The sequence below is a fragment of the Clinocottus analis genome, unplaced genomic scaffold (genome assembly GCF_023055335.1).
Source record: "Clinocottus analis isolate CAN_PGR_092001 unplaced genomic scaffold, fCliAna1.0.p SCAF_3, whole genome shotgun sequence".
NCBI classification, from domain to species: domain Eukaryota; kingdom Metazoa; phylum Chordata; class Actinopteri; order Perciformes; family Cottidae; genus Clinocottus; species Clinocottus analis.
In genome coordinates this window covers 6750555-6776606 of record NW_027176042.1, presented here as the reverse complement: position 1 = coordinate 6776606, position 26052 = coordinate 6750555, and the positions used below count along the sequence as shown (strand labels likewise).

The window sequence follows — 26052 nt, the reverse complement described above, 5'->3', positions numbered from 1 at the left end:
AGCAGATAAAAAAAAAAGAAGAAGCAGATTTGGCGTGAGATCCGGTTCCTTTGTTTCAGTTTGCTGGAAGCTCTCTCTGGGCGTGATCCGTCCGGGCCAGACCCTCCGGCCTATAGATGAGAACACCCGCTGGCCTCATCACCCCGAAGCAAATGCGAAAAACCGTGAAACATGTCCCCGAAGATTTGTTTGGACATCAGCTTGGCGCTTGTCTCGACACGATCGTATGGCGGGTTAGGAACTTAAAAAACTCAAAGTGTATAAAGTGCGATGGCCCAGGTTGTAGACAATGTGCAACACATCTGTGTGTGTGTGTGTGTGTGTGTGTGTGTGTCGTTTTGATCGGCCGCCAGACGCGTTGTAGTTCCTGCCGTTTGATGCCTTCTGTAATTACAGCTGTCAGTCTCAGGGTTGACAATAGGAATGTCTTGTCTTTATTTGTTTATCACCAAGTAAAACCTCTTTAGAAGACTTTATTCTCTCTCTTTCTCTCTCTCTCTCTCTGTCTCTCTCTCTCTCTCTCTCTATTGTGCTCTCCCTGCTATTCTGCCTCGAGCACTAGTTGGAGAGCGGCATGGGCAACGTAAACCCAACAAGCTGCTTCTGTTGGCGGGGTGGAAAAGAAAACACTGAGAGAAAGAAGAAGGAAACAAAGGAAGAAAAAAAAAGGGAGAACAACAGAAGGGATTTGCATTGCCAATCCCCGGAGGGGGGAATGTTAGTTTTTTTCCACGTGTTACAACTTGTTGGGTAACTGACGGTTTTGAGTGAAGTGATTCTCACGTCGTGGGAAGTGAAGGGTTTCACTGTTGCCCGCACTCGAAGGAAAGGAGCGGATTTATTTTTTTAAAATCTGAGGACGGAGGCATGTTCCTCTTCCACGTCCCACCTACCTGCTGGGACGTGGGACGCGGGGCGGCCATTACCGGGGTCAGAATCTGACAGTAGCCTCAATGGGATCATTTTTGAAGTTTTTACTTCACTCAAATCGCACAGGTTCTGTACGCCATAAAAGTCGTGGTGATTTTTGTAGTGTTTATGTTGTACTCGCCAATCTGCTTTTACGCACAAACTTCTGGGTCAGTTGACCCAAACACACGCACACCGTAACAACAAGTTACACATTTGTTGCTGTTTCACTTGGTTTTCAGGGCTTTTCGAGAAACAAGCCATTCTGGGTGAATATACATATCAAACAGACGAGTGTAAAGATGGCCGGTGAGATTGCACTGCGGCCCCAGGGGGCGTCGAGAGCGGGTCCTCCAACAACGTGTTAACTGGTCCTCTGCAATTGATTCAGATTGGAACTTTAGAAATATTTCCGTATTCAGAAAAAAAAAAAAGATAAAATAAAAAAGTGGTGTAATTTGCTCTAAAGGCCGTAGTAAATTCTGATGGTCGGGCAATACTTCTCTGTGGGGTTGTCACATCTTCACCTCTCTCATTACCCATTTTGTGTAATTTGAGCCATTGTTGATATAAAGTAAGTGCTGTTCAGCAACTAACTTGACTGTTGGTTAAAATAAGCCAGTCCTCCAGTGAAAATCAAGTGACAACATTGCAATTTTTCAATGTTTATGCTCTTAGATATTTTTTTATATTATCCAAGTACTATCCTAAATATTTGTTTCTTTCACTGTCTCCGTTTGACTGAGCTATTATGTTTATAGTTTATCATATTTGTTTCCAGTGCACTTTCTTAGCAACAGGTGTCAGTGGGGCTCAATGACACAGTCCACATCCCCTCCTGGTACCACGCTTGATCCTCAAATAAACATATTTGCATCGGAAGCAAAATAAATAAATTGTCTGTGTGAGCTGAACGCGACAGACAATTGGAACAGAAATCGTATGCGTATTTATTATTATTTTTCTCTCATTTTTGTCCCTGTTTCTTTAGCTCAATAGCCGCTCTGAGGTCTGTTTTCATTGTGATTTGTCAGCAGTGTATGGTGAACGGCACCGTAAGGTGGTCGGAAAAAACCAAACGGGCGGCAATCGGATAACCTCGGGAAGAAGGCGATGCCATGCGAATCATCCAACACACACACACACACACATGCATATACACATACATGCATACGTACACAAGGTCAGGTTCCACATGGGTGCAGTCAGCTATAGGCGGGGTAAGTGTTTAATTAAACGAGAGCGATGTGGAGGGAAAAGGCGAGGAGGTATTCCCTATTGTTCAGTCCAAAGACTCATAAAGCATTGTTTGACAGAAGACAACGACATTGTGCTTTTAAAACCCTCGCACACCTTGAGGCATTCCTTGCTGTCAGCGGCTCTGTGGATGGCTGAGATTCAGAGCATACCTCAGCATTGGGTGACACACACACACACACACACACACACACACAGAGAGTCCGTGCAGAGGCGTGTGAAAGCCACCTGTGGCAGCTCTATAGACTATTCCTCTGTGGAGATGGGGGGCAGACCTAGACCCAGGAATAACTCGCCGTGGGACAAAACTTGGTGTGCTGCTGCTTGCCAGCACACACACACACACACACACACACACACACACACACACACACACACACACACACACACACACAATCAGCCCCTCACTGATACCGACTGCAGCTAAACAGCTTCCTGAAAAAGAGCAATCGGACTGGTTGGCTGATACACATCTTTGTGTGTGTACTGATGGTCACTGCAGATGTTAAGTATCCGGGTTATTCAGATCATAAAAACATTTGGGATCATAAGACAGACGTTTTTAGATTTGGATCATTTATATTTTTGGCCTTCTAAAAACAAGCGCATATATCTGAGTTTGATATTGTGTTTAAATCCCCGACTTCCTCGTGCCCGCTTGCGGCTGTATTTAATGTTACTTAATGTGCTGCCAGGCTTTAGTTACCTTCAGCAATGTGAGACAGTTTTGTTGTGACTCAGAGTTTGAATCCACACACGCGTTCCAAGATACAAACAAACAAACGCGCGCACACACACACACACACACACACAATCGGTGCAGGTTTCGAGCTCTGGCAGACAGGTAATGTTTGCGGGTTGTGTTGCAATGCCGTAACAAAAGTGTTTGGCGGAATGTTGGCGTTCTATATTTTTTCCTCCCATGATTTACATTTTTTAAAATCATACTCCAAACTCCTCAAAGCCGTTGAATGAAAGTGTCTCCCCTTGTAGGTGCACACCGAGCTTCTTCACCCAGATGGCACGGGGTGGGAAGTAACGAGCAGTGAGTGTAAAAATGGATTAATAATGGATAAATAGTGTATATAGATAAAGCAAAAATAACTGACCTTAACATTGCCCAGTTTGACTAGTTTTCTAACATAACTAAAGTAACAGTCGTATTAGTAGAACATGTTTTATAGTCAGCAGCACAGGGATATAATTTGTATCTGTACACACATACATGGTGTCGTAAAAGGTCAATTGAGAAACAGTTTATAAAACAATCAGAAGGGTGTTGTGCTGCTCAATGATTTCCAACTTTTGCCACATTTCATTTGCCATAAAAAAAAAAATATTAAAGAGGCACCATTCTATCGCAAGAGATACCGCCGTATCGGCACCTCACGACAACCTCGTGGAAACAGTGGTAGTTGTAACACGTTCGTTGACGTTGATGTAGTAGCACTGATGGCTGGAGCTGAAGTCTTAGCAGCAACAGCTGTTTCGGTGGGAGCAACAGTAGTATTCAAATGGATTGTTCGGTAGCAGTAGAGTCGGTAGAAGTATCGCTTGCAGCACCAGTAATGCTAAATTGGTGATATAAGGACTCTACATCATTGTGAAAAACTGATTATTTTCCATTCCACAATCCAAACCACTTGTCCTATTCAGTGTCGCGGGGGCGTTTGAACCGATCCCATTGGGCAAAGGCCGGGTTCACCCTGGAGGGCGGCCGTTTATCGCTGAGCACATATAGAGACGGACAACCATTCACACTCGCTTTTACGACTCTTGGTTGTTTCATGAAAATCCATGGCGGCTATGCACACGAAATGTGATTATCCGGGATTTAGTTTGGTCGTTATTTGCCTAAACGGCTGTTGAAGTTGCAGTAGGTAAGGGAGTTTAGCTAGAGCGTAACTTTGCAGTAGAATTTAAAGGTGCCCGCTAGTGGCGCTATGGAGCAATATCACTCCATGGTTTTTTTGATATGCGCAGAATCGCTAGCGGCCTCTCTAGCTAGCTAGCAGAACACAGATGTAAATCAAGCAGGTTTCAATCGGTACAAACAAACAGCTTTGCATTCTCGGAAGGAAATGCGCTGCGCATGTTTGTTCGGCCTCCGGAATTGTAAATGGGATTGTTTACCAACCCTAAACCTGCACCTTTTGTTGATCCTGAGAAAGTTCCCATTGCAGAAGAACAATAGGTTAATTGTGTTGAGCTGTCAAGCACAAGCGCAGTCGGTCGGAGGGAGTTGACTTGTGGGAGTTGCGCAGCTCTTTGCCACAGTTGATCGAAGATGAAGGTGTTGGCCTGGCTGTGTGTTTTAGACTCGTAGACTTTTATTGGTGCAGCTTTTGAACGCACACATAATAAACACACGTACATACATCACTGGGGTTTGGAGCCACGGACCCTGGCAGACAGGTGGCTTTGTTCGGAAACAAGGTATGCAGGCCGGGAGGGAGTGGGGGTCTAGTCATTATTATGCTTTCCGCAGAACGGTGGCGCTCCGCTTTTCTTTTCTTTTTTGCTGTGTTCCCGAGTTGGTCGGCACATTCCGCTGGCATTGTTATCCAGCCTGTTTCCTGCGGCCGGCGGCTTTTGTCAGCCTCTCCCCCATTGTCCCGGCTTCCTTTGTTCCCCGGCTCCAACAATGGCTTTTTTTTTCTCTGCCTCTTAATATATATGTGCACTTTTTGCCCTTGTGTGTTATGTTTGTTTTGTTCTGCTGTCTGCTGTGTTTTTCTTTCCTCCCGCCACAGAGCTAGGAAATAATAGAACACACACACACACACACACACACACACACACACACAAGCCTGTGTTGATATGCTCAAGTTCATTGTGGTTCAAACCTTTCTCAGTCAACCTGTCCTCTCTTCCTTTCTCTCCCCTTCTCTTCCTCACTGAGGCGTTGTCTGTCTCCCTCCCTTTTAGCCTACTATTATTCACTGACACACACACACACACACACACACACACACACACACACACACACAATTGGACAATACGCCTGGCTTTGACCCTAGGTGGTAGTAACGTAACCACCACCACCTAACCTTTGACCTTGACTTCAGCTGTGACTTAAAACAGAGCTTCTCATTTGTTGCCATGAAGCAGAGACATTGAACAGCAGCCAGGTCTTTATTTCAATTTAGTTTATATTAACTTACATACGTGTGTGTGTGTGTGTGTGTGTGTGTGTGTGTGTGTGTGTGTGTGTATATAGATAGATAGATAGATAGATAGATAGGTGTGTTTTGTTTAATTGTTGTCTTTTCCACAGTACTAGTCATATGTATAATAATACACTCAAGTATTGCTGCACAGAGTTTTTCTTTCTGCTACATGTTCTTTACTGACTCAGAAATTACAATCTTCTACGTTTGTTAGTTTTTACCTGGTCTTTTTTAGGGGCCAAGTACTAGTTTTTGGCGCACAGTATTCATAGTTTTCTTTTGCCACCGACATTCAAGGTCGCCAGAGAGTAAATTCAAAGGACTTTGGGTGATCCGCTGAATTTACCTCTCGCACCACCAGCGAGTCAACATTTTCACTTACTATGTGAAGTATCTCAACATTTACTTGATGGCAGGACTTTTGTGGGCAATCATTGTCCCCAGAGGATACATTTGATCAACTTCAACTCCATGACTTTACATCTCGTGCCATCATCAGGACAAAAGGTTGTCCAATACCTGCAAAAATGAATAGCATTCCTATCGGCCTCAGGTGCACTTTGTGTTGAGTGCTAATCAGCAAATATTAGCACGCTACATGCTGCTTTAAGAGGGTGAACATGGTAAACATTATACGTGCTACATAAACTTGTCATCATGGTGACAGCACAGTGCTTTGGGCCATCTGTCAACAGTCACACAGAGCCGCTAACTCGTTGTAGACTCTTGATCCCGTCCAACTTCTTTTCCAAAAGTCGTTTTAACTTGTTCACCCTGATAAGTTATGAGTTTTATATTATGAGATTTGTTTTGCTGACATTTAAATGTAAGTGTAGAGTTCTAAAGTGCACGCTGTTCTTCCCTTGATCTGTGCCCTTTGCAGTAATTACATCAGATACCCAATCAAAACTTGCCATGGCAAGTGGCCAAACCACGCCACGCCCTAAATGACACCGAGCTTTGTGTGCTGTCGTTTGTCTCTCAACAGAATGGTTGAGCCCAGCCCTCCAGCACTGCACCTCATGCCAGGCGGGGATGTCAGCATGACGTGTGTCGGTGTAAAAGTGGAACAGGAGGAGAACGGTGCAGGAGTCGGCGTCATTACCCACGCAGAGCCCATCAAGAAGTCTCCCTCGCGCGATTGGTCGGGAAACCATCCGCTGGAGGCCCGACAACTGACCCCGCCTCTGTCCCGCTCCCCTTCGGTAAGAGAGGGTTATCGACGGATAATTTAGGGGAATGTGGGAAAGGCGTACTTTTTCTTGTCCTGTTCTGAGTCCGTTTGCTTTCTGTGCCCCCCGACAGGAGGGCTCTCCGGGTAAGGAGCTGTCTCACAGGCAAAGTCCCATGGGACTGAGGGAGGTCAGGACACATGACAGACCGGACGGACAATCCCACTTCAAGGAAGGTCGGTCTCAGCCTAACGCGCTCGCTCAGTCACTTTCTGCTCTGTGTTGATGGCGCTGCCAATCTGAGTAATCATACTCAGATTGGCAGAAGAAGCCGTCCCAGTATTGATCATCCAATCACTCACACTTTGGCTCAATATCAAACTGAAAAATTGCTCCTGTTATTTAGAAGAAGAGCCGTGGCTGTGCGGACTTAATTTAATTCTGTACACTGTTTTTATTCGTTAACCTGCTTTGAATATTTTTGTCAAAGTAATCTTAACCCAAGGGCTCTTACTCTTATTTTAAGCATTCATCAATCAAAACTATTTTCTTCTAGACTAATAATCCCAGATTCATAATTCTAAGAAATGCTTATTTAATGATGAACAGGTAATTATGGTTCACCCAGGCGTCAACCTCTGTTCTGAGGAGGAAGTGGATGTAGTCACGGTGACGTCACGCATCGGTTTTGGAGCATCGAGTTTGACGGTTGTGTTGTCGAAATCTTAGATTACAGACGGGTTTTTTTGCAACCGATGAACAGAAATGACAGTATTTCCAAGTGAGAAGTCGAGTCCTTTTCTCTTAAACCTTTCTAAAATCACAGGAGTCGCCCCCTGATGGTCAGTAGAGAGAAAGCAGGTGTTAAGACACTTCCGTATCGGCGTCACTTGGCAGAACCGGACATTGCTGCCTGCTCTCAACATATTTTTTTAAATATTTAATAAGGCTGGGCAAAGAAAAAAAAAGAACTGATTGATAGCATGATTTTTCTGCGATTAATCGCATTATGCGTTTTTATAAGTAAAAACTAGTGTATTGCAGGCTTTCATTTTAAAGTAATGTTATCAGAACAATATAACAGGCACTCTGGACAACAGCAAGTTAACATACATACATTTAGTTTATAGATCTGTGTTCTTTCTTTTTTTTCTGAACAGGTACTGTTCGCGCGATTAATGTTCAATCTGGGCGCTGAGTTCACAACGCGAGCCTGCCGGTAGACTGAGCGCTTTGTGAGGCGAGCGACTCGCTCGCACAGAAACTTTCACGTCAGGCTCAAGTCGGCAAGTAGTCAACACTGCATGTCGTTGAGGCTACGGAAGCGCGCGTGCGCACCTACATGAATCGCCTTCACAGTAAAAGCACAAAAAAAATTAGAAAAATGCAGTTAACACATGATCCATCAATTAACGCCATTAATCGATTGCAAAGTTAATGCGATATTTTTACGCGCTAAGTTGCCTTTGCCCTGATATTTAGTATGCAAACATTTGTCATGCAAATTGCAGTTGATGCACTTTCATAAGTTTTAGAAGCATTTTTATACAGCACGCTCACGAGAGACCGACTTGCATTTGGACCGGCACTTAATTCAGTACATAGCATTCACCTCAATATTGTATTTGAAACATCTCCTGCCTACACACACACACACACACACACACACACACACACACACACACACACACACACACACACACACACACACACACACACACACACACCATACAATTTTCTCAGCTACCAGAGTCTGCATCTTATGTGTTTAAGTGCACTACATTCTGCCGCCATTCAGCATTAAACAATGCAGTCCGCTGATAAATCGATGTGCAGAAGTGACTGTTTGTCTCGCGAAAAAGTGAGCGTGTTGTTTTGCCCCCTGAATGGGTTTCTTCGGAGGGATCTTGGTGCTTTTTGTCTGATTTCGCTCAATCCTTCACACGTGGAGTAAAAAGCTGCTCTCCAGAGCTATTCCCAGAGACTCTCACTGCCCTTCGGTCTTTCCCCAGCAAGCACTGCACTCGTCGCCCTTTCAAAAAAATATTTTAGTTTCTTAAATTCTCTCCACTCGCTGACCTCGGATTGTTCTGTGTCCAAATATCGATCCACTCAAACACTCAAAACTTCTCCCGGAGGCACGAACAACCTCTGCCCTTCGGCACCTTGAACGTCTTGTTCAATCAATGCCATTAGGGAAGGCAGAGGAGAGGCCGAGAATGTGGTTTTAGTGTCAGATGGACTTGATTTGATGGGAAAATATTTTCCATGCCGTCGAGTTCAGCCCAGTGCTGCCCTGCTGAGTACCTGTTGTGTCCTGTTAACAGTAATGCCCACCATTGAGAAGCTGCTGAATGCTGACTGGAAGGAGAAACTTCTGGATAAAAGCACAGTGGAGGCAGGACGACTGAAAGGTCAGCTTTCAAACACCAACAACACCTTTATACCACTTATACACCACTTAAATACACACCACTGTTTTGATTGTGCAAATACCTGCTTTTTTAGTTTTGTATTTATTTGCAATGAACTTCATCTGTTACATGAAACGTGTCAACAAAAGATAACTGGGATAATTTGGTACACCACCGCTTTGATCATTTATCTGTCAAATTTATTGGCTTTGTCTGGCGTTTCTCTTAAAATCAGAGTTGGGACAAAAGGGCTTGGAAACTAATAATAAGACACGTCTGGAGAGGCAGAATGAGGAGGATGTGGCTTATTTATACAGCTCAACTATGTATTCAGAGGGGCCCTGATCGTGTCATCGCTCCGGTCCTACTGTCACAAACCACACTTTGTGATTTGGTACAAAGCAAACCTATATAACGATATAAAGATAGTTTCCTCTTGTTAGAATGAGCAAGCCACTGAATAGTCCTTGTTTTACTGAATGAAATCAAGGAGGAACGTTCAAACCCAGAAAACCTCGAGTTTTCTACTGTGTCTCCCTAATACGATGATGATAATTAAATAAGTTATTTATTAGAAAATGTAACCAGTGTACAGCACAATATGTAAAGGTCGCAAAAAACACTACCAAAAGCTCCGCTATGTGCTGCTTTTAAACAAGTAATATCTTCCACTACACATTGTAAACATGTACCCATCACAACCCAATACTGATCACGATTGAGTATGAATCCTGAACCTCTGACCCCGCCTCCCCCAGGTACCCCAGAGGCTCTGGCAGAGAAGGAGCTCCAGTTGCTGATGATGATCAACCAGCTGAGCGGTCTGAGGGAGCAGCTGCTGGGAGCCCACTCTGAGCAGAGGAACATGGCCGCCCTGCTGCTAGAGAAGCAGCAGCAGCAGATGGAGCTGGCTCGGCAACAGCAGGAACAGGTACCACCCCGAGGTGTCCGATCAGAAATCAGTGACATTTAAAGCAATTCTCATTTCTGATCCAAACAATGACCACGAGTGCTGCTTGCAGTCTGAGTGGTGCCACAAATGTATCATTGAATTGCATAACACTGTCTAACTAATGGGTAGAGAGAAGGAAATTTTGTATTTGTTTTAAACCTGCGTTACCCACAATGCAGTTTGGCCTTTTGAGGGTTTAATCTAATATTCATGAGCGGGGTTCAGGGGTCTGCTCAGTTTTTTCTTACACCACACCCCCAGATTTTATTTTTTTTTATTTTAAAACATGTAGTATTCATACCTAATGGACTCTGACCCAAGTGATATCACATGAGGCCATTTATCAGACTTGAAAATATTTGTGAGGGTTCTTGATAATGTCTCATAATGTTTCAATTGTCGTTTCAGTGTCAATGTTTTGAGTAATCAGTCTTTCTTAAAGTACAGTTGTGATACAGGATATATGATTCATAAGTTCTGCAGTTCAGGTTGAGTCTTTTAGCGAAACCCTGATCAAGGTCACTTCCACAGTGTGCACTTGTGTCTGTTGGCCACATGCATGTGTGTGTATGTGTTTGACAATAACCACGTCTCGTCTTCCCAGATTGCCAAGCAGCAGCAGCAGCTGATCCAGCAGCAACACAAGATCAACCTGCTTCAGCAGCAGATCCAAGTCAGTTCCCCTCGTGACCACCAGGGTTTCTTCACATAAGACAGCACCTCAGCATCTGAGGAAAAAACTTTCATGTGTTTGTCCTGCCTCGTCCCAGCAGGTGAACATGCCCTACGTGATGATTCCGGCTTTCCACCCCAATGCCCAGTCCCTCGCCGTCACCTCCGACCCTCAGATGACCATGCCGCTGCAGCCCATCCCCTGCAAGCCAGGTTAGTCGTCTAGCCAGCAGAAAGAGGTTCCAGCCTTTAGGAGAGTCTGGTTGGGACACACTGGACCCCATGAAACCACAAATCCATTGTGGCAAAGGGAAAAATAAATGAAATCCAGTCCAATTAAATACAATTGAATTTTCATTTATTCCGTACCTCTACGATATCTTTTATATGTTTTTGAAGCACAATTTGCTGCAACAACAAAACATGGACACGCAATTGGCACAAGAAGAACACAATATACTATACAACAATTTAAATAAATAATCAAATGTAAATATATGATGAAAGTGAGGCTACGTTTCTCTCCGGTAGAAGCCGATAACTCTGGTTGTCTCAAACGCAATAAAACCCTCACTAGTAAAAGAAGGAAACAGCATCGGTTTATCACAACATGTGACCAACGAGCAGGGCATCAACCTGCACAAAGGCTTTGTTTCCTCCTTTTTTTGTCCACTGCAGTAACCTTAGTGATGTCATACGGAGTCTGATCTTAAGAACAGGCTTATAAATTAAAGATAATCGCTCAGCTAATTGTTTTGCTGCTAATGTGTTAATTTTAAATTATAAAAACACTTTGTGTATTGCTGCTCTAGAAGAACAATTTGTTTAAATACAAGAATGATAAAGCAATGTCGATTCTTTTCTTAATTAATTTCCTTTTTTCTCACAAAATAATCAAAAAGAACCAATAGGAGTATTGATACGGAACGAAGCTGATCCGTAGAATCGATAAGAGCACTAGTAATGATAAATCCAAACGATTCCCATCCCTGGTCTTCAGGCTCATGTGGTTTTGAACCTAAGCATTTACACTTCAACCCAAGGCCCCACTTTAACGGAAATAGAACGGCATTCGTGAGCGCCAAACACTGTCTTCAGTTGAACAATGTGGCTGATGGTAGCTTTCACACACTCTCGCTTGTACAGTTAGCCGGCTATAGAGGGTGCAGCTCAGAAAGCTGCGGCTTTGTGCGGTCCTGCTTTCACACGTCTTTCAAGCTGTGCTCGCGGGTGACCTCGTCTTTTTCTATCTTTTCAAACCCAAAAGACACAAGGCCAGCCTCAAAAACATTGTAGGTGCAATTTAAGTATAGCCATTCAGAGTGTGTGTGTGTGTGTGTGTGTGTGTGTGTGTGTGTGTGTGTGTGCGTGTGCGTGTGCGCGCTACCGAATGTTTTGACAGATGAATGTAAAAGATTGTTGAAGGACTGTTGGATTGTGTACAAGAGGTCAGCCAAAGCCAGACATTTGAGGTTGTCTTTTCTTTGAGGGGAATGGAACGGAAAAATGGTCGAATTGTTTCGTTTTATTCGGATACTGGCTTTTATTAGTTAACTCATTTGCATTTAACTTCACGATCTACTTCAAGGCTGTGTGATGAATGAGAACCAACATGGAATTAGTTCAAATGCATCGTAGGACAACTCATACCTAACCCTAGGCCTTAAAGTGGACGTGGGTCCATTTAACCTCGGTAGTGAGACACTACGTACGTTATGAAGTCAGCAAACCCCCTTTAAAACCTATTTAGACATATTTTTTCAATCATATATAGCTATCCCGTTAATATCTCAGGTAATACAGTATTTCTCAACCATTGCTTAATAGAGATGTTGGATTCAAGGTTCTTTCTGCTTTAGTGATGAAGAATTTCCATTTGGTATTCAACTGATTTAATAAAAAACAGAGAGAACAACTGACGGGAAAAAATGTAGCAAACCTCATAATATACAAAAAACATATTTGTATTTAGTAGAGATATATATATATATGAAGACCTAAACTATACATATATGTATCGTTAGTATAACAATACATATAGCTGTATAGCTGTATAAGCTGTATCGCTGTTAGCTGTATACATGTATATATATTAGCAAACAATATATAATCACTTAACTCTCTGTGTACACTACGAAATAAATTATGATAAACACATCCACAAAGAAATGGATTGGAGCTGCTGATTTTTTTCTAAGATGTTAAAAATATCACTACCAGCTTTGTTTAGAAAGGGGACAAGTGTATTACCTTATTTAAATAGTTGCAAATAGCACATGAGCACTCAGGCGCAGTATGCTTGGCAGGCGCAATTAGCAGTCACCCGTAGCGGGTTATTTGAGAGCTAAACTTATACTTTTTGTCTCATTTGTGCATGTTTAGCGGCCGAAAAAGCGACTCAATCCTTTTGTGATTGAGCCAAATGGGAAACAACAGTGAAACACTATGGCATGTCATTCATACGTTTCCTTTTTTCTATTGCATTTGCCTGGTTATTATGTCGTACACAATGTCGACGCAAACTCAATGAAAAGCGGATGAACACTATTGAGTGTTCCCTATGTAAAGAAATTGCGGCGCGTGAGAGCAGGGGGGGTCACTCAGTCTCAGTTACTTACCGTTAGCTAGCGTCCCTCACTCCACCGCGGGCAAGAAGAGCGCACCGGCTACATCCAAGTTACTTACCGTTAGCTGCTAATAGCTGTTAATTCTAATTAAACTCAAATTAGAATAACTTCACAGCTATTTATTGTGTTCATGTCTTTCATACACACAATTAATCACCGTGGACTATCCCACGCAGCTGCTGCCGAACCTTCGCCGCACCCGTGTCAAGAGGAGTGACGGTTACTTCTGAGTTACTAACCGTTAGCTAGTGTTGGCTACCAATTGTCAGCAGCCTCTGTGTTCCGTGGCAAATCGGAAGAAGCACACAGGTGTGTTTTTCTTTTCATATCTTTCATACACACAATTTTACACCTTCCACAGCCGTGGACTATCCCATGCAGCTGCTGTCGAACCCTCACCCCACCCCCGTCAAGAGGAGCAGCGGTTCCTACCGACAGGTACGGTATCACTGTAGTATGTGCGTTGTGTGTCAACGATTGTTTATCTCACTGTGACAAACCTGTTTCCCATATCCTATGAATTCAAACGAAGATACCTCGAAGATACCACACCCTGTGTGTGTGTGTGTGTGTGTGTGTGTGTGTGTGTGTGTGTGGGGGGGTGTGTGTGTGTGTGTGTGTGTGTGTGTGTGTGTGAACTGTATTTGCATGCTGGTTCTCAAGCTGAGATAGACGAACAAAGCTTAGATAATCAAAAGGTAAGCGAGGATGAGGTGCGCGTGAAGACAAAAGACCAGCAACGCCACAAAGGTGTGACAGATGCGCTTCGACATGCCAAATCTGCCGTGCATAACCGGAATCCCTCGCCCTTTTGCGGTTGCGATGGAACTGTGCGCCAGTGGCCCCGCCCCTGCTCACCTGCTCTTGCTGTGTGTGTGTGTGTGTGTGTCTGTGTGTTTTATTTTTATTTTTTTTAGGAAGCCAGTCAGCCCTTGAATCTGACGTCCAAGCCGAAGGGGTTGGAGCTGGGGAAAACCCCAAGCCCGCAGAGCATGGAGCTGGGATCGCTGGCGCTGCACGGGGCCTACAGGCCCAGAGATCTCCAGAGAGAGGTGTCCCACAGCCCGTCACGATCTGCCCTCAGTGAGTCCCGCTGCTGTAAGAATTGTGATCCCAAAAGATTGTTGCATCGACTCAAAGATGCTCCAATCAAAGTCTTGGTTTTTGACACCCTTTGTGGTTTGTCACGGTAACAGGTTCTCTTTCATGCTTATAAAACCTTTTTTTAAATATATATATATATATATATATATATACCCACACACATACAATTCTCCTTTTGTTGATGTTCAGTCTGTTGCTTACCTTTTTAAAGATGTAGGTTGAAGATCAGCAATTGATTCACTTTATACAAAAGCAATAAGTGCTTTTCATGTTTTTCAGTTCAGTTTTTCTTCCTCGGTGAGAAAAGTCCAGTCTGTGTTGGCTTGAACAAGTGCACTGAACATCTTGTGATGTGTGGAAAGTTTTACTCTTTGAGAGAAGAGTAAAGATCCAAACGTGATCCTGATTTAAAGTACTCTGCCATAATGGAGGTAACCCTAACCCTAACCCCAGAACGCGGGGTCAGGAGCTTTAACTTTCAATCTGGACGCGGAGCCTGCCGGTGTGAGCGCTTTGTGAGGCGAAGCTGCTTGCTGCAGCACTCGATGCTCGTTGAGAACAGAAGCTACATAACAATACGCTTTTTCACGTCAGGCTCGATTCGTCCAAACTGCCTGATGGTGAGGCTACGGAAGCGCACGCTCACACCAACATTAATAGCCTTTAAAGTAAAAGCAGTGTCGCCGTATTTCATTCATAGCAGTATCTTATTTATTTATTTTTTATGTTTGATTAACCTCACGTGGGCCGGACTGGGAGAGCCGATCCCAGCTGACATTGGGCAAAGGCAGGGTTCACCTGGACCGGTCGCCAGTTTATCACAGGGTACATATCTCGAGACATACAACCATTCACACTAAAATTCAATTTGGAGTCTCCAATTAATCCTAAAACTCAAATGTGTGACGTCATCCAATATAAGGCCTGGAACGGCACCAAAGACAATTAATTGAGAAGACGTTATAGTCGACACTGAGCACCAAGGGAAATGTTTTGAGGATGTGGGGACATTTTCTGTTTAACTACATGAAATAAGCTCATTTGGTTATATAATGGAACGGAAACAAACACAATCATTCACTTTGGAGCAGCACTGGAGACACTCCAGACTTTATACTTGTTGACTTCACATTTTTTAGACTTCATTCTCTGGTTGCTGGCTTTGAGTTAGGGCGTAGCTCATGTTCACAATTATTGATTGAACTTTCCAAAGCCCAGGAAATATCCTATTGGCTTTCTTAATTTAGGTGGCGTTCCCTTTTAAACACATCATGTATTGCAACAAAAGCATTTCTACTTGTTTGTAACTCCATAAATGGATGAAGAAAAGGGAAGTTAGCATTGGCACAAATAGCCAATCTGAATTAGTACACGCAAAGAAGCAAAAATAGTTCCACCCGCAGTGTTCGATTGACATACCCAGCACAGTTATGAGCGCTTGATAACAAATTGGGCAAGAGCTATGAAGCAGGAAGTGTGGGTAATATCACAGAAACAAGTGGAGGCCAGATTCATCGTTTTTGCCTTCCTCCTTCCTCCTTGACCAGTGTTTTTTTTTTGTCTCCAGGTTTCCTCGGAGACGGCGATGTGGTCACCCAGGCCATCCATGACGCCCAGCAGCTCCTGAGGGGCCACAGCACCGCAGGACGAGAGAGGGAGGGAGAGAGAAACGGCGGCGGGAAAATGGTGAGATGATGACTAAACCCCTAAGTCCACACACGCGTAAAGTCTCAAGGTTTCGGTTCAAAGCCCTTTCCAGAGACGTAAATTAGGATTACTTTCACAAAAAAGTCACAAAGACTTCTTCAAAATTTTTTCACCAGAATTTTCTCTCTCTCTCTCTCTCTCTCGCTCGCTCTTGCTCTCGCTCTCTCGGGGAGGGCATGGGGTGTCATGAGCGGGTTTCGTCCTCAAAGTTATGGGTCCGCGTGGTTTATCACTAAAAGAGACAAAAGCCAACCTCTAGTCTTTGAGACGGGAGCAAAAGAGGAAGTCTGGCAACAGAGTTTGCGTGTGGAGATTTTTACTAAGGAGACAGCAGTTGCTGTCCCATCTGAAAACAGAAACTCTTATTTTAGGTTGCATTTACATACTTAAGTTGCGTAACAAACGTTCCAATTGAACCCAAACCGTGATAGTTTTCCAAACCTAACCAAGTGGTTTAATGTCACTCTCATGAAGTTTAGTCCATCTGAAGCATTGTAATAAAGGTAATAACCACAAATAACGGCCATTAAGGTGTCTGATGACATTGGAGATGGGTGCCAAAAGCAACGCGATGAGAGCTGTTAGAGTGAAACAAAAAGAGTGAAATTGTGAAGCAGATGAACTTGCTATAAACCTCCTCTGATTGACACGAGGGGTCCGATCAGGGGTCACAGTCGGGTTTAGGGTTACAGGGAGTCTTTCGCCTACCGAGGATTTGACCAGCTGTAGTGGAACCACGTACAGAAGCACATTGTAACAGTGCAGTGTTATCGGAGTATTGCCTCCTGGAAAATAAACACAGTGTGGAAAAAAAAAAGACAAAGAAGTTATGTGTCTGTTGTTTCTATTATTAGTCATTGAAAAGGGGCCTTGATTCAGTGTCCCCTGACAATGATGCGATCGACTGCTCCTCCTCTTTGTGCGAGTGCAGTCGTGTGCGACGGGGGAAAAAGTACAGAATGTCTGCACACAACGACTTTAGTGTGGAGCAAAATGGAGAACTCTCCTGTCGGAAAATCGTGCATCTCGGCATACCTTTTTGTTTTTAAAGGGCCATTAAAGCATCCTCGACCGTGTATATTAAATCTGAAAAAAACAAACAACCTGGCTGTTACTTTTTTATACAAGAACCAAAACAAAAAAATGTCTTCTATTCTAGTCTTCTGGTTTCTTTCACTCTTTGAGGTGGCGGAAGCTTTGGTCTGAGCCTCGTCCTGCAGCAGCAGCTGTTGCTGCTTCACAATCACCACAAAGGCCTCGTTGTGGCATTGACTGAGCCACCTGCCCTCTCTCTTTTTGTCCACAGTAATACTGTACTCTGTGGCTCTCCTCCTCCTCTCCATTATCCCGCTTCATCTCGCCTCCTGCTTGAACACCAATACCGATGACTGACCTATTTTGGTATTACACTCCACCGAATGGGGGATCAATCATGTTTTACAGCACGAGGGAGGGGGGCAATGGATACGATGGCGGTGTGGTAGTTTACATTCCCAGCTTCTCCTCCCCTCCTTCCCTCAAACAATAAACACCATTCTTCCTCCCCTCCGTAGTGTTGTCATTCCCCACCTTTGCATTTACAGCTCTGCATTTAAACAGCAGCTGATATGGTGAGCGTGCGGTTTCTTTACCTTAAATAGCTTTCTGTCACAAGCACAGACACGCCACGCTGTGGACACACCCCTCAGACACGCGGGTCACCTTTTTCACTGCGGCCGGAGATCAAATCGCCCTTTTTTGTGCTTGCGTGTGAATATTTGTGTGACTTAATCCGTCTTTGTCTTTCTTCATGTCTTCAGGAATATAAAGATTCTCCCCGCAGCGAGCGAATCTGTCACTCGGAGCGGGGCGAGGACCACCTCAGCAGTGACTCTGAGAGTAGGTGTCTCTGAGGGGTCTGTTTGACCGACGTGTCGATTGGTCATGTGTTTAAAAATAACTTTAAGAATAACTTTTTGTAACACTTTCCACAACGTCCTTGTCTATGCTTGTATTGTGTTATAATCTGTTCATGGCATTGTGTGATTGTAGTTACAAAACCATAAATATTCATGACGTAATGCATTATAAAGCGTTTTGTAATTGTCAAGTATCGTTATACTTCATAATTGCTGCTTATTCTTTTTCCAAGGATCAACGTGTATTTTAGTTGTCATAGTCATAATACATTATTCTTTTATAATGCATTATAACCATTGTTATAATTGATTATAACTTAGTCTAAGTGGTCATTGTTTGCTTTTAAGTAAAGTAAAAATGTAATTACAAAGCTTGTTTTTGCATAGATTTATAGATATATTTTGACTATACGTAAAGCAAACTATAACCTATGACAAACTATGAGTCAAGTTACTTTAATCACATTGTAGGTCATTACAACACAGTGTTTATTACAACTGATTACGATTATGTATTACAACTAGGGGAATTATAATACACTATGATTCTTGCAACAAAACAGTCAGTGACCAGCCATTATAAATAAAGCCTAACCTTTATAGATCATTATGAAACGCTTCATAATGTGTTGTGATTATTGCTATAAAGCCATATGAATAATGGCGCTTACAGCTATAATCATACAGGATTCATAACGGATTCTAATACATTACAAGTTTGTGTGTAATGCATAATGCGTTATAGACAGAAGGTTTAACACACAACATTTTTTTTTACTATTACCCCTTTCAGAATATGGGATTAAGATTTCCCCCAAATAGTAATTCAGCTCAATTATCATCTTCTTGAAGTGTGGGTAACAGAGACGAGAACACAGATCCTGAATGGAAAATGTGGGTGGGGGAAACCATGACTGCATGAGACATTAGGATGTTTGTGGGTGAAAGGGACTTCACCTTTAGCAAAGGTTAATAACCACATGAGGGGTGTAATAAAAAAGGTCAAACCGTTCTCATACCTTAATAACAGAGTAGGTTGTTTACCAAAGACTCCCAAAACAACATGTATGACATAATACAGAACATTACGAAATTACCGCAGTTTTAAACACTTGTTTGTAAAACGGAACTACTTCACATGGTTTGGGTTCAAATAACTGTTTGTTACAGAAGTACATGACTTAGTATTAATATTTACATGCATGTGGAGCTAGTTTCATACACACTGACCTCGTAACATTAGTATTAATGTAGTCACATATGCACTAATGTAGTTTTATACTAATGTAAATACTCACAATGATAGTTGAGTACTAACATAATTACATACATACTATGGTGGTCACATAACCAACGTACTAACATAGCTACATACGTGCTAATGTAGTTACACAGGCACAGTTATGTATTGTTATAGCTACATATGGACTAACGTGGTTGTGTACTAAGGTAGTTACATACATAATTATGTCGTAACATACGTGCTAATGTAGTTATGTACTAAGGTAGCTAACATAGTTACATCCGAGATAATGTCATTGCGTACATACTAATACAGTTACTTACCTAGTTACATAGGTGTATAGTATCATAGCAAACTTCAAATAACTCAACATGTCGGCTAACGGCTTCATTACGCGTCAGAAACGACGGTGTTCTAGGTGAAAGTCCTGTGTTTGTTTGAGCCATCTATCCAACCTGACTTTGTTGCTCTTCATACTACGTCACCTGACTTCCTCCTTCGCCCCCGTCATAATTACAAGGGCAACTCAAGTTTGCCGCCATCAAAATGAACTAAAAAAAAGCTAACTAAAAGGCTTCACAACAGGAACAAGTACGATATCACAAAGTGGACTTCTGACTGGAGTCCTCTTTCCTGTAGGTGCCCTGCCCGCCTCGGGCCAAGGCAGCTACGTCGAGGTCCGGCCCCCTCCCTCCTCTGGCCACATCAAGAGACCCATGAATGCCTTCATGGTGTGGGCCAAGGACGAGCGCAGGAGGATCCTGCAGGCCTTCCCCGACATGCACAACTCCTCCATCAGCAAGATCTTGGGTGAGTCTTGCACGGGGTAGGGGTGGGGGCCTCTATTCTGAGACGCTGCCTCACATATGTGAGGGCACCAACAGCCACCTGCTTGTCCCACTGGACACACACACACACACACACTCACACTCATACACACACACACACACACACACACACATGGGCACGAATCCCTTTCCTTGGACCAAACATTTACATTCCATTCCACTATTGTGAAGCGCTTGTTGTTGGGAGCAACCACCCTTCACACAGACACACACAGACACAAATAAACCATTAATCTACTTAATTACACAAGTGTATGACTAATTACCATTTTAATACCTCATCTCGTACAGAGATTTGTTATCTCCAATACACTCGCACATATATGTCTACCATATCGCTCACTCCTCTTCGGGTGAAGATGTGTTAGCAGCACTTTCACCCCGGGGACAAGGAACTTAACCGACCATGCTTCATAGACCATGAGCACGCCACATTAAGGAAAATGTAGTGATCGTTTGAGGGGGGGACTTCTACCAACTTAAAGCACAACGGTCTCATTTTAAAGGAAAAACAACGCAGTCCTTCTTTAACAAATTAAAGTTAGGTCTCTTTACGAGGTAGAAAGTATATGTTCAGTTTGCTATTCCTGCCTGACAGAACACAAGTGAGAACTTACTGGCTTTGTAAAGACCACTTGAAGCTGAAAGCTTTTGTCTTTAACTCTTTTTGAAGCGAGGTGTCGGATTTTTGTGGCAAATTGCAGATTAAACTGAGTTCCCCTCTGCAGACCCCTCCCTTTGCAAGCGGGATGAGAACATACGGTGGCCATCAGGCCCTCTCCAGGATCTCTACCCTGAAGGCCCAAAATCCTTTACACTGGCCCTTTTTAAAGGACATGCATTATCCCCGTGGCTGTGTCTGACACCACAGGGGACTGCTGTTTATTTAAAAGTCACACAGAGTAGAGTCACTTTAAATGGCATCTGCTGATGAGGATATTGACGTTTTTTTATGTTGAGTGTTATGACGGCCTTCGACTAGTTTTTTTAAATTAATGTGTGAATTTCTGCCCGTGGTGAGGACAGAAGAGCTCTCAGAGAGATCGGGAACCTTAATAAATCCATAAAGCCATTAAAAAAAAACCCTCAAATTGACCTTCAGCATCCTTCCTTCAGGCTCCCGGTGGAAGGGCATGTCCAACCAGGAGAAGCAGCCCTACTACGAGGAGCAGGCGAGGCTGAGCCGGCAGCATCTGGAGCGCTACCCGGACTACAAGTACAAACCCCGGCCCAAGCGGACCTGCATCGTGGAGGGCCGGAGGCTGCGGGTGGGCGAGTACAAGGCCATGATGAAGAACCGCCGGCAGGAGCAGAGGGCGACCTACACGCACAGGTAGATGAACCAGCGAGGCCCCCCGGGTCACATCCGGCACGCCGCGCGAGATAATAATGCGAGCGTGTTTGTCGCCGGCAGACGTCGCTTGACGATTCGCTCCACTGACAAGTCTTCTCTGCAGCTCCACACGTCAAGACAATGCCCACGGCTCCCAAAGCAACTCTTTTATTCCCCCGAGACACAAACAAAAGTGGAGTATTGATACTGCAGATGTGCCGTTTTTAGTTCTGAATGAACAGCATCCCTCGCCATTGTTCCCCGCTAACTCCTCCAACTAGTTAAGCTGGAGGAGTTGGGAGCTTGGAGCTGTTAAGAGTGTTTAGAGTGTTGTCTTTCCATTTGCATCACAGATACACTCGCCTCGTCTTTCAGACTGCTTTTCAGAAATAAAACATCAATATCAGAATGTCACGACGGCCTTCACCTCTATTTCTGATTGCTTTTTCTTTCTTTTTTTCAAACCGGATCATTGTCTCTCCATTTCTTATGTGTAGCTGTCTGAGGGCGTAACGAACGCACAACCCCCTCTGTCACTTGCCACAGGCATTATCTCAGACAATGTAAAGATTGTATAGATTCATGTTATGACTGGCAGTTTTCAATTCAGCTTTGTTTTGGCACTTTGGTCTAAACACTACCCATGAGCCTCGGCTACCAAACTGGGTGCCATGGTTACTGAATTCGTCAAAAACATTGACCCAGAATCGAATTTAAAATGTATTTAAACTGCAGATTGTGTTGGTTTGCGTTGCTTCCAGCTGCCGTTAGTGGCACATGTGTCACAAGTGTCTGCCACGCGACTGATTGGACGTTTCCCGCTGAAATGAAACCATGCAGACCATAACTTTGATTTATTTTTATACACAAGCTTATAGCTTTGACGTTTTAGTTTCAGCTCGGAGAAAATCAGCAGGAAAAACCAGCATCAGGTTTAATATTGGAAACTCTGTCAAACCTTTTTTTTATCCTGTTGAAAAATGAAACGCTAGATGTACAATATCATAATCAAATTCAAATTTCAGCTCGACCAATATAATAAACGCATGTATCAATACTTCAATTTAGAATGACCAGTATTTAAAGTACTTTAAAGCTGCTGTTGGTAGTACAACCTTTTTTTTTTTTTTAAATGATATCGGTCTCAAACTGTCACTATGAGAAAGTCAAGTAAAACTAAGCCCCGCCCACCGGCTGGAGCAAACTTCTCTGATTGGCAGCGGGACAGAGTGACATACAGTGACCGTTTGAGCCAATATACATTTCATTTCATTTTCATCATATGAAAGGGGGAAAGAAGTCCCCGTTCATTGGTCCTCCAGTCTCATTGTCCCCGTGTCCCTTCCCGTCTCTCCAGTCAAACGGAACCGCAGCAGCTCCACTACCCCCACAGCGACGGCCAGTACCCGGGCGGCGCCGGCTCGGTCTCGGTGGCGACCGTGCCCTTTCACCCGGCGCTGCTGGAGCACTACCTGCCACAGGTCGCCCCCGCGCTGCGGCGGGCGGAGGGCCAGGCTACGCCCACTTCCCTGCCCCGAGAGCGGGAGAGGGAGAGGGAGCGGGAGAGGGAGAGGGAGAGGGAGCGCCCTCCGTACAGCGAAGGAGAGGAGAGCGACGGGGGAGAGAGGAGCGAGGGGGAACTGGTGCTCTTGACGGACTGAAGCTGGGGGGTGAAAAGAGAAGAAAAAGATGAGAAGGAAAGGATGCCATTAGTTGACTGACGGTCAGAGGAGCCAGGTGGAGAATGGAGGGGTGAAGAGATGTGTTGGTAGAACGTCACTCCTTGTACATTAGTTGTTTTCAGTGAAATGCTGTCCTACACACACACACACACACACACACACACACACACACGCACACACAAAGGCAAGCTCTTATCTTACCCATTTCCCTTCATAGACATTTCAGCAGCTGCTTTGTTTTAGAATTCAGAACGTAGAAGGTTTTTATCGTTTAATTCCTCATGCTTCTACTTTTGCCTCCCGGGCAAAACAAAATGGTCCCCTGCAGAGACGAGCTTCACAGAATCCCTGTTTTCACCTGTTGGACAGCCGAGCAACTCCTCTGTGATCGGCCGCCAACGGAGCCGTTTGCTATCAGTGTGTCGGCACTGCCCCCTGCTGGTGAAAGCTGGTTATTACTCAATGAAAACACCCAGAGGAGGAGAGTTCTTGTCTGCTTTCATTTTCACACAAAAAGTATCTTCTTCTTCCTTTTTTTTTTCATGGAATTTGTCAAGTTGGACAGAAAGATTAACGGGGTAAACAAAATGGAGCGATCGAAGGTGTATTTCAGAGATTCAGTATTGCATTTACTTTTTCCCGTGAAGATGCATGGGCTATGATTCCTGAAAGAATGGTCAAATTGAACACAGACTTTCAGACCCTGGTACCCACAATGCACTGTGTTACAATAGACCCTCCCTTCCTGCCGGTAAAACATTTTTTTACATGCCCACTTCTTACTTCCATTTTTCTTGGTCACATTTTTCTAATATAGATTTGTAAGCGCTAACATCAAGCGGGATAACCTCCTGATGACATCAGGGTCATTACGGTTTACCCATAAGTCTCCTTGTGACGAGTTAACTGAACTTCAAGAGCAAAATTGCCTTTCAACAAATTAAATTCTAGACAGAATATCTCTTTAAAAGTGAGGTACTCGTCCATAGCCAGGTGTGTCGACCACCATTTATTGTAGACTATAGACAGGTACCTTGTATTTTTTTTATTTGTACCAGTTTAGACGAAGCACGTTTCACACATAAATTTAAGCTAATTAAGCTTAGAAACATTTAATACGTGAGGGATGTCTCACTGCACCCCAACGGTTTACAATCGGACTGCTAATGTAATCATTTTTATGACGTTGCACCCCAGACAAAGTCCAGTAAATCAACAATCCAACCCTCCTCTTCGTCGTCCCCCCACATCCCACTGTTCGGTTGAGCTGTGCTGTATATGCTGTACTTGTGTGTCTTATCAGTTGCCTCTCCACAACGAGCCTCACCCAATTTCTTTTTTATATACCTCTGTGTTTGCTACTTTGAGTGTTAATTGATTGTTGTGTTGAGCACCTCCTATCTCTGTTACCAAATGTTTTTTTTCTTCTTTTCTTTTTTTTTTTTTTTGCTGCTCTTGAGATGCAGCGTCCCACCGTACTGCAAATACGACATCTTACATGTTCAGTTTTCGGAAACGATTTTCAGGATTTTTCAGCAAATCATAATTGTCTTGGTACTAGCGCACCGGGGCCTTGTTCCGAGATGTTGACACTGATGTTCCCTTGGATATCCTGAAGCTGCGTTGGGATCATTTTTATATTTCAAGGCTGAAAGGCTTAATTCAGAGACGAATCACTCCCAAGTCACATGGGAGCGGAAGCTGTGGTTCATTGACCCCATGTATTCTCTTGGCTGCTACAGAGATATGGAAAAGGTCCATCAATGGTTACGAGCTGTTAAGAGTGTGACACAAAGTAAGAGAAATGGAAACTGAACCGAAAGTTTCGAGGTGTGAAACGAAAAACCCCCAAATCATCCACGAGTCCACAGGGCCTATAAAACAGAGTCCCGTCAACGGGAAGCTCAAAATGTCATCGCGAAACTCATTAGACTTGAGTTAGTTCCTGGAAGTAGACATTGATTATAACTAATTCAAAATATTCATATGGAATACCAACATATATATGTAGTGACTTGTGTTAATAAAATCTCTTTATTTAAACGTCTCCCCTCCATCACAAACGGTCCAAAAACTGCTAATTTCCGGGAACTATTTAGAGGCTCCATGAGCCGCCATTGCTGTAGAAACAAAAGGTCCATTGGAGAATATGGAAGTGATGGGACTCTCTATAAGCCCTCTGGGCTTCAGGGCATTGTTGGTTTTGGTGCTACATGCTAACAGTTTAGCACGCTGAGGATACTCGGCTCCATGTTATCACTTAGCGTACCCTACATTCCTTGATAGTAAGAAGAAGTAGGCTTGATAGTTTAAATTTTAGCTAATAGCATGATACTATTAGCAGAAAAAAACACAGGGCACATGGGTAGTTTTGGTGTCTTTGTTCTCATCACTCAATAACCATATTGACCATTACAGCCGTTTTGACCAAAACTTAGCGTACCTAAATAACAATGGGGGTTGAACCAACTTTAGCAAACTGCAAAGATGACAAATCCAAAATACAGTTTAAAAAAAAAGGACACATTTCAGACATTGCGGTCCGGGGCTCATCCTAAACAATCAGGGTCAGGGCCGTGTGGAGTAAAGATGCCGGCTTTTGTGCACAGCGACGAATAGCGGAGGTAAACGTTTATCTTATTTTAGTGGAGACATGCTGAGGAGTCACCTGTCCTTGCCCCCTGCTGATGTAAATATAGAAAGAGACTTTATTTTGTTTATAAGAGCCTGTGTAATTTAAAGGTGTATGTTTCTCTATGTTTTCAGAGTTGTGTTTTTTTTTTTTTTCTTGAAAGACAATAAATTGGTTGTGCTACTTGTGTTTGGAATGATTTATTTATTTAGCAGTGTGTTTGTCAGGTCTCTGCCCACAGGCCTCTCGGCTTGGTCAGTGAATCAGCGTATCCAGCCATGTCGTATTTCCCTGATTTCTCAGCTGGCACATTAGCGTCTCGTGCAAACAGGGTAAGTCATGTTGGAAACCGCTCAGTAAACCAACATGCCGTATTTCAAAAGTGTTGTGGAGCACACCTGCAACGAAAAACGCTAATTGCGGCTGCGCTCC

General features: G+C 43.6%; 1 protein-coding gene across 3 annotated transcripts in view; it reads left to right on the top strand.

Moving 5' to 3' along the window:
• The window catches only part of sox13 (SRY-box transcription factor 13), a 40219-nt gene extending 14469 nt beyond the window's left edge, over positions 1–25750 (top strand). For 2 of the 3 annotated variants that reach the window (XM_068595030.1, XM_068595032.1), the window contains exons 2-14: positions 6325–6541; positions 6642–6744; positions 8836–8922; positions 9681–9853; positions 10479–10547; positions 10645–10759; positions 13535–13611; positions 14091–14256; positions 15845–15963; positions 17784–17862; positions 19765–19935; positions 21090–21306; positions 22664–25750. In XM_068595030.1, the coding sequence (XP_068451131.1) occupies positions 6325–6541; positions 6642–6744; positions 8836–8922; positions 9681–9853; positions 10479–10547; positions 10645–10759; positions 13535–13611; positions 14091–14256; positions 15845–15963; positions 17784–17862; positions 19765–19935; positions 21090–21306; positions 22664–22967 (1897 nt within the window). In that variant the 3' untranslated portion in view covers positions 22968–25750. The remainder of the gene's footprint in view (positions 1–6324; positions 6542–6641; positions 6745–8835; positions 8923–9680; positions 9854–10478; positions 10548–10644; positions 10760–13534; positions 13612–14090; positions 14257–15844; positions 15964–17783; positions 17863–19764; positions 19936–21089; positions 21307–22663) is intronic. The other variant, XM_068595031.1, reaches the window with a different exon arrangement.
• Positions 25751–26052: the final 302 nt, after the last annotated feature.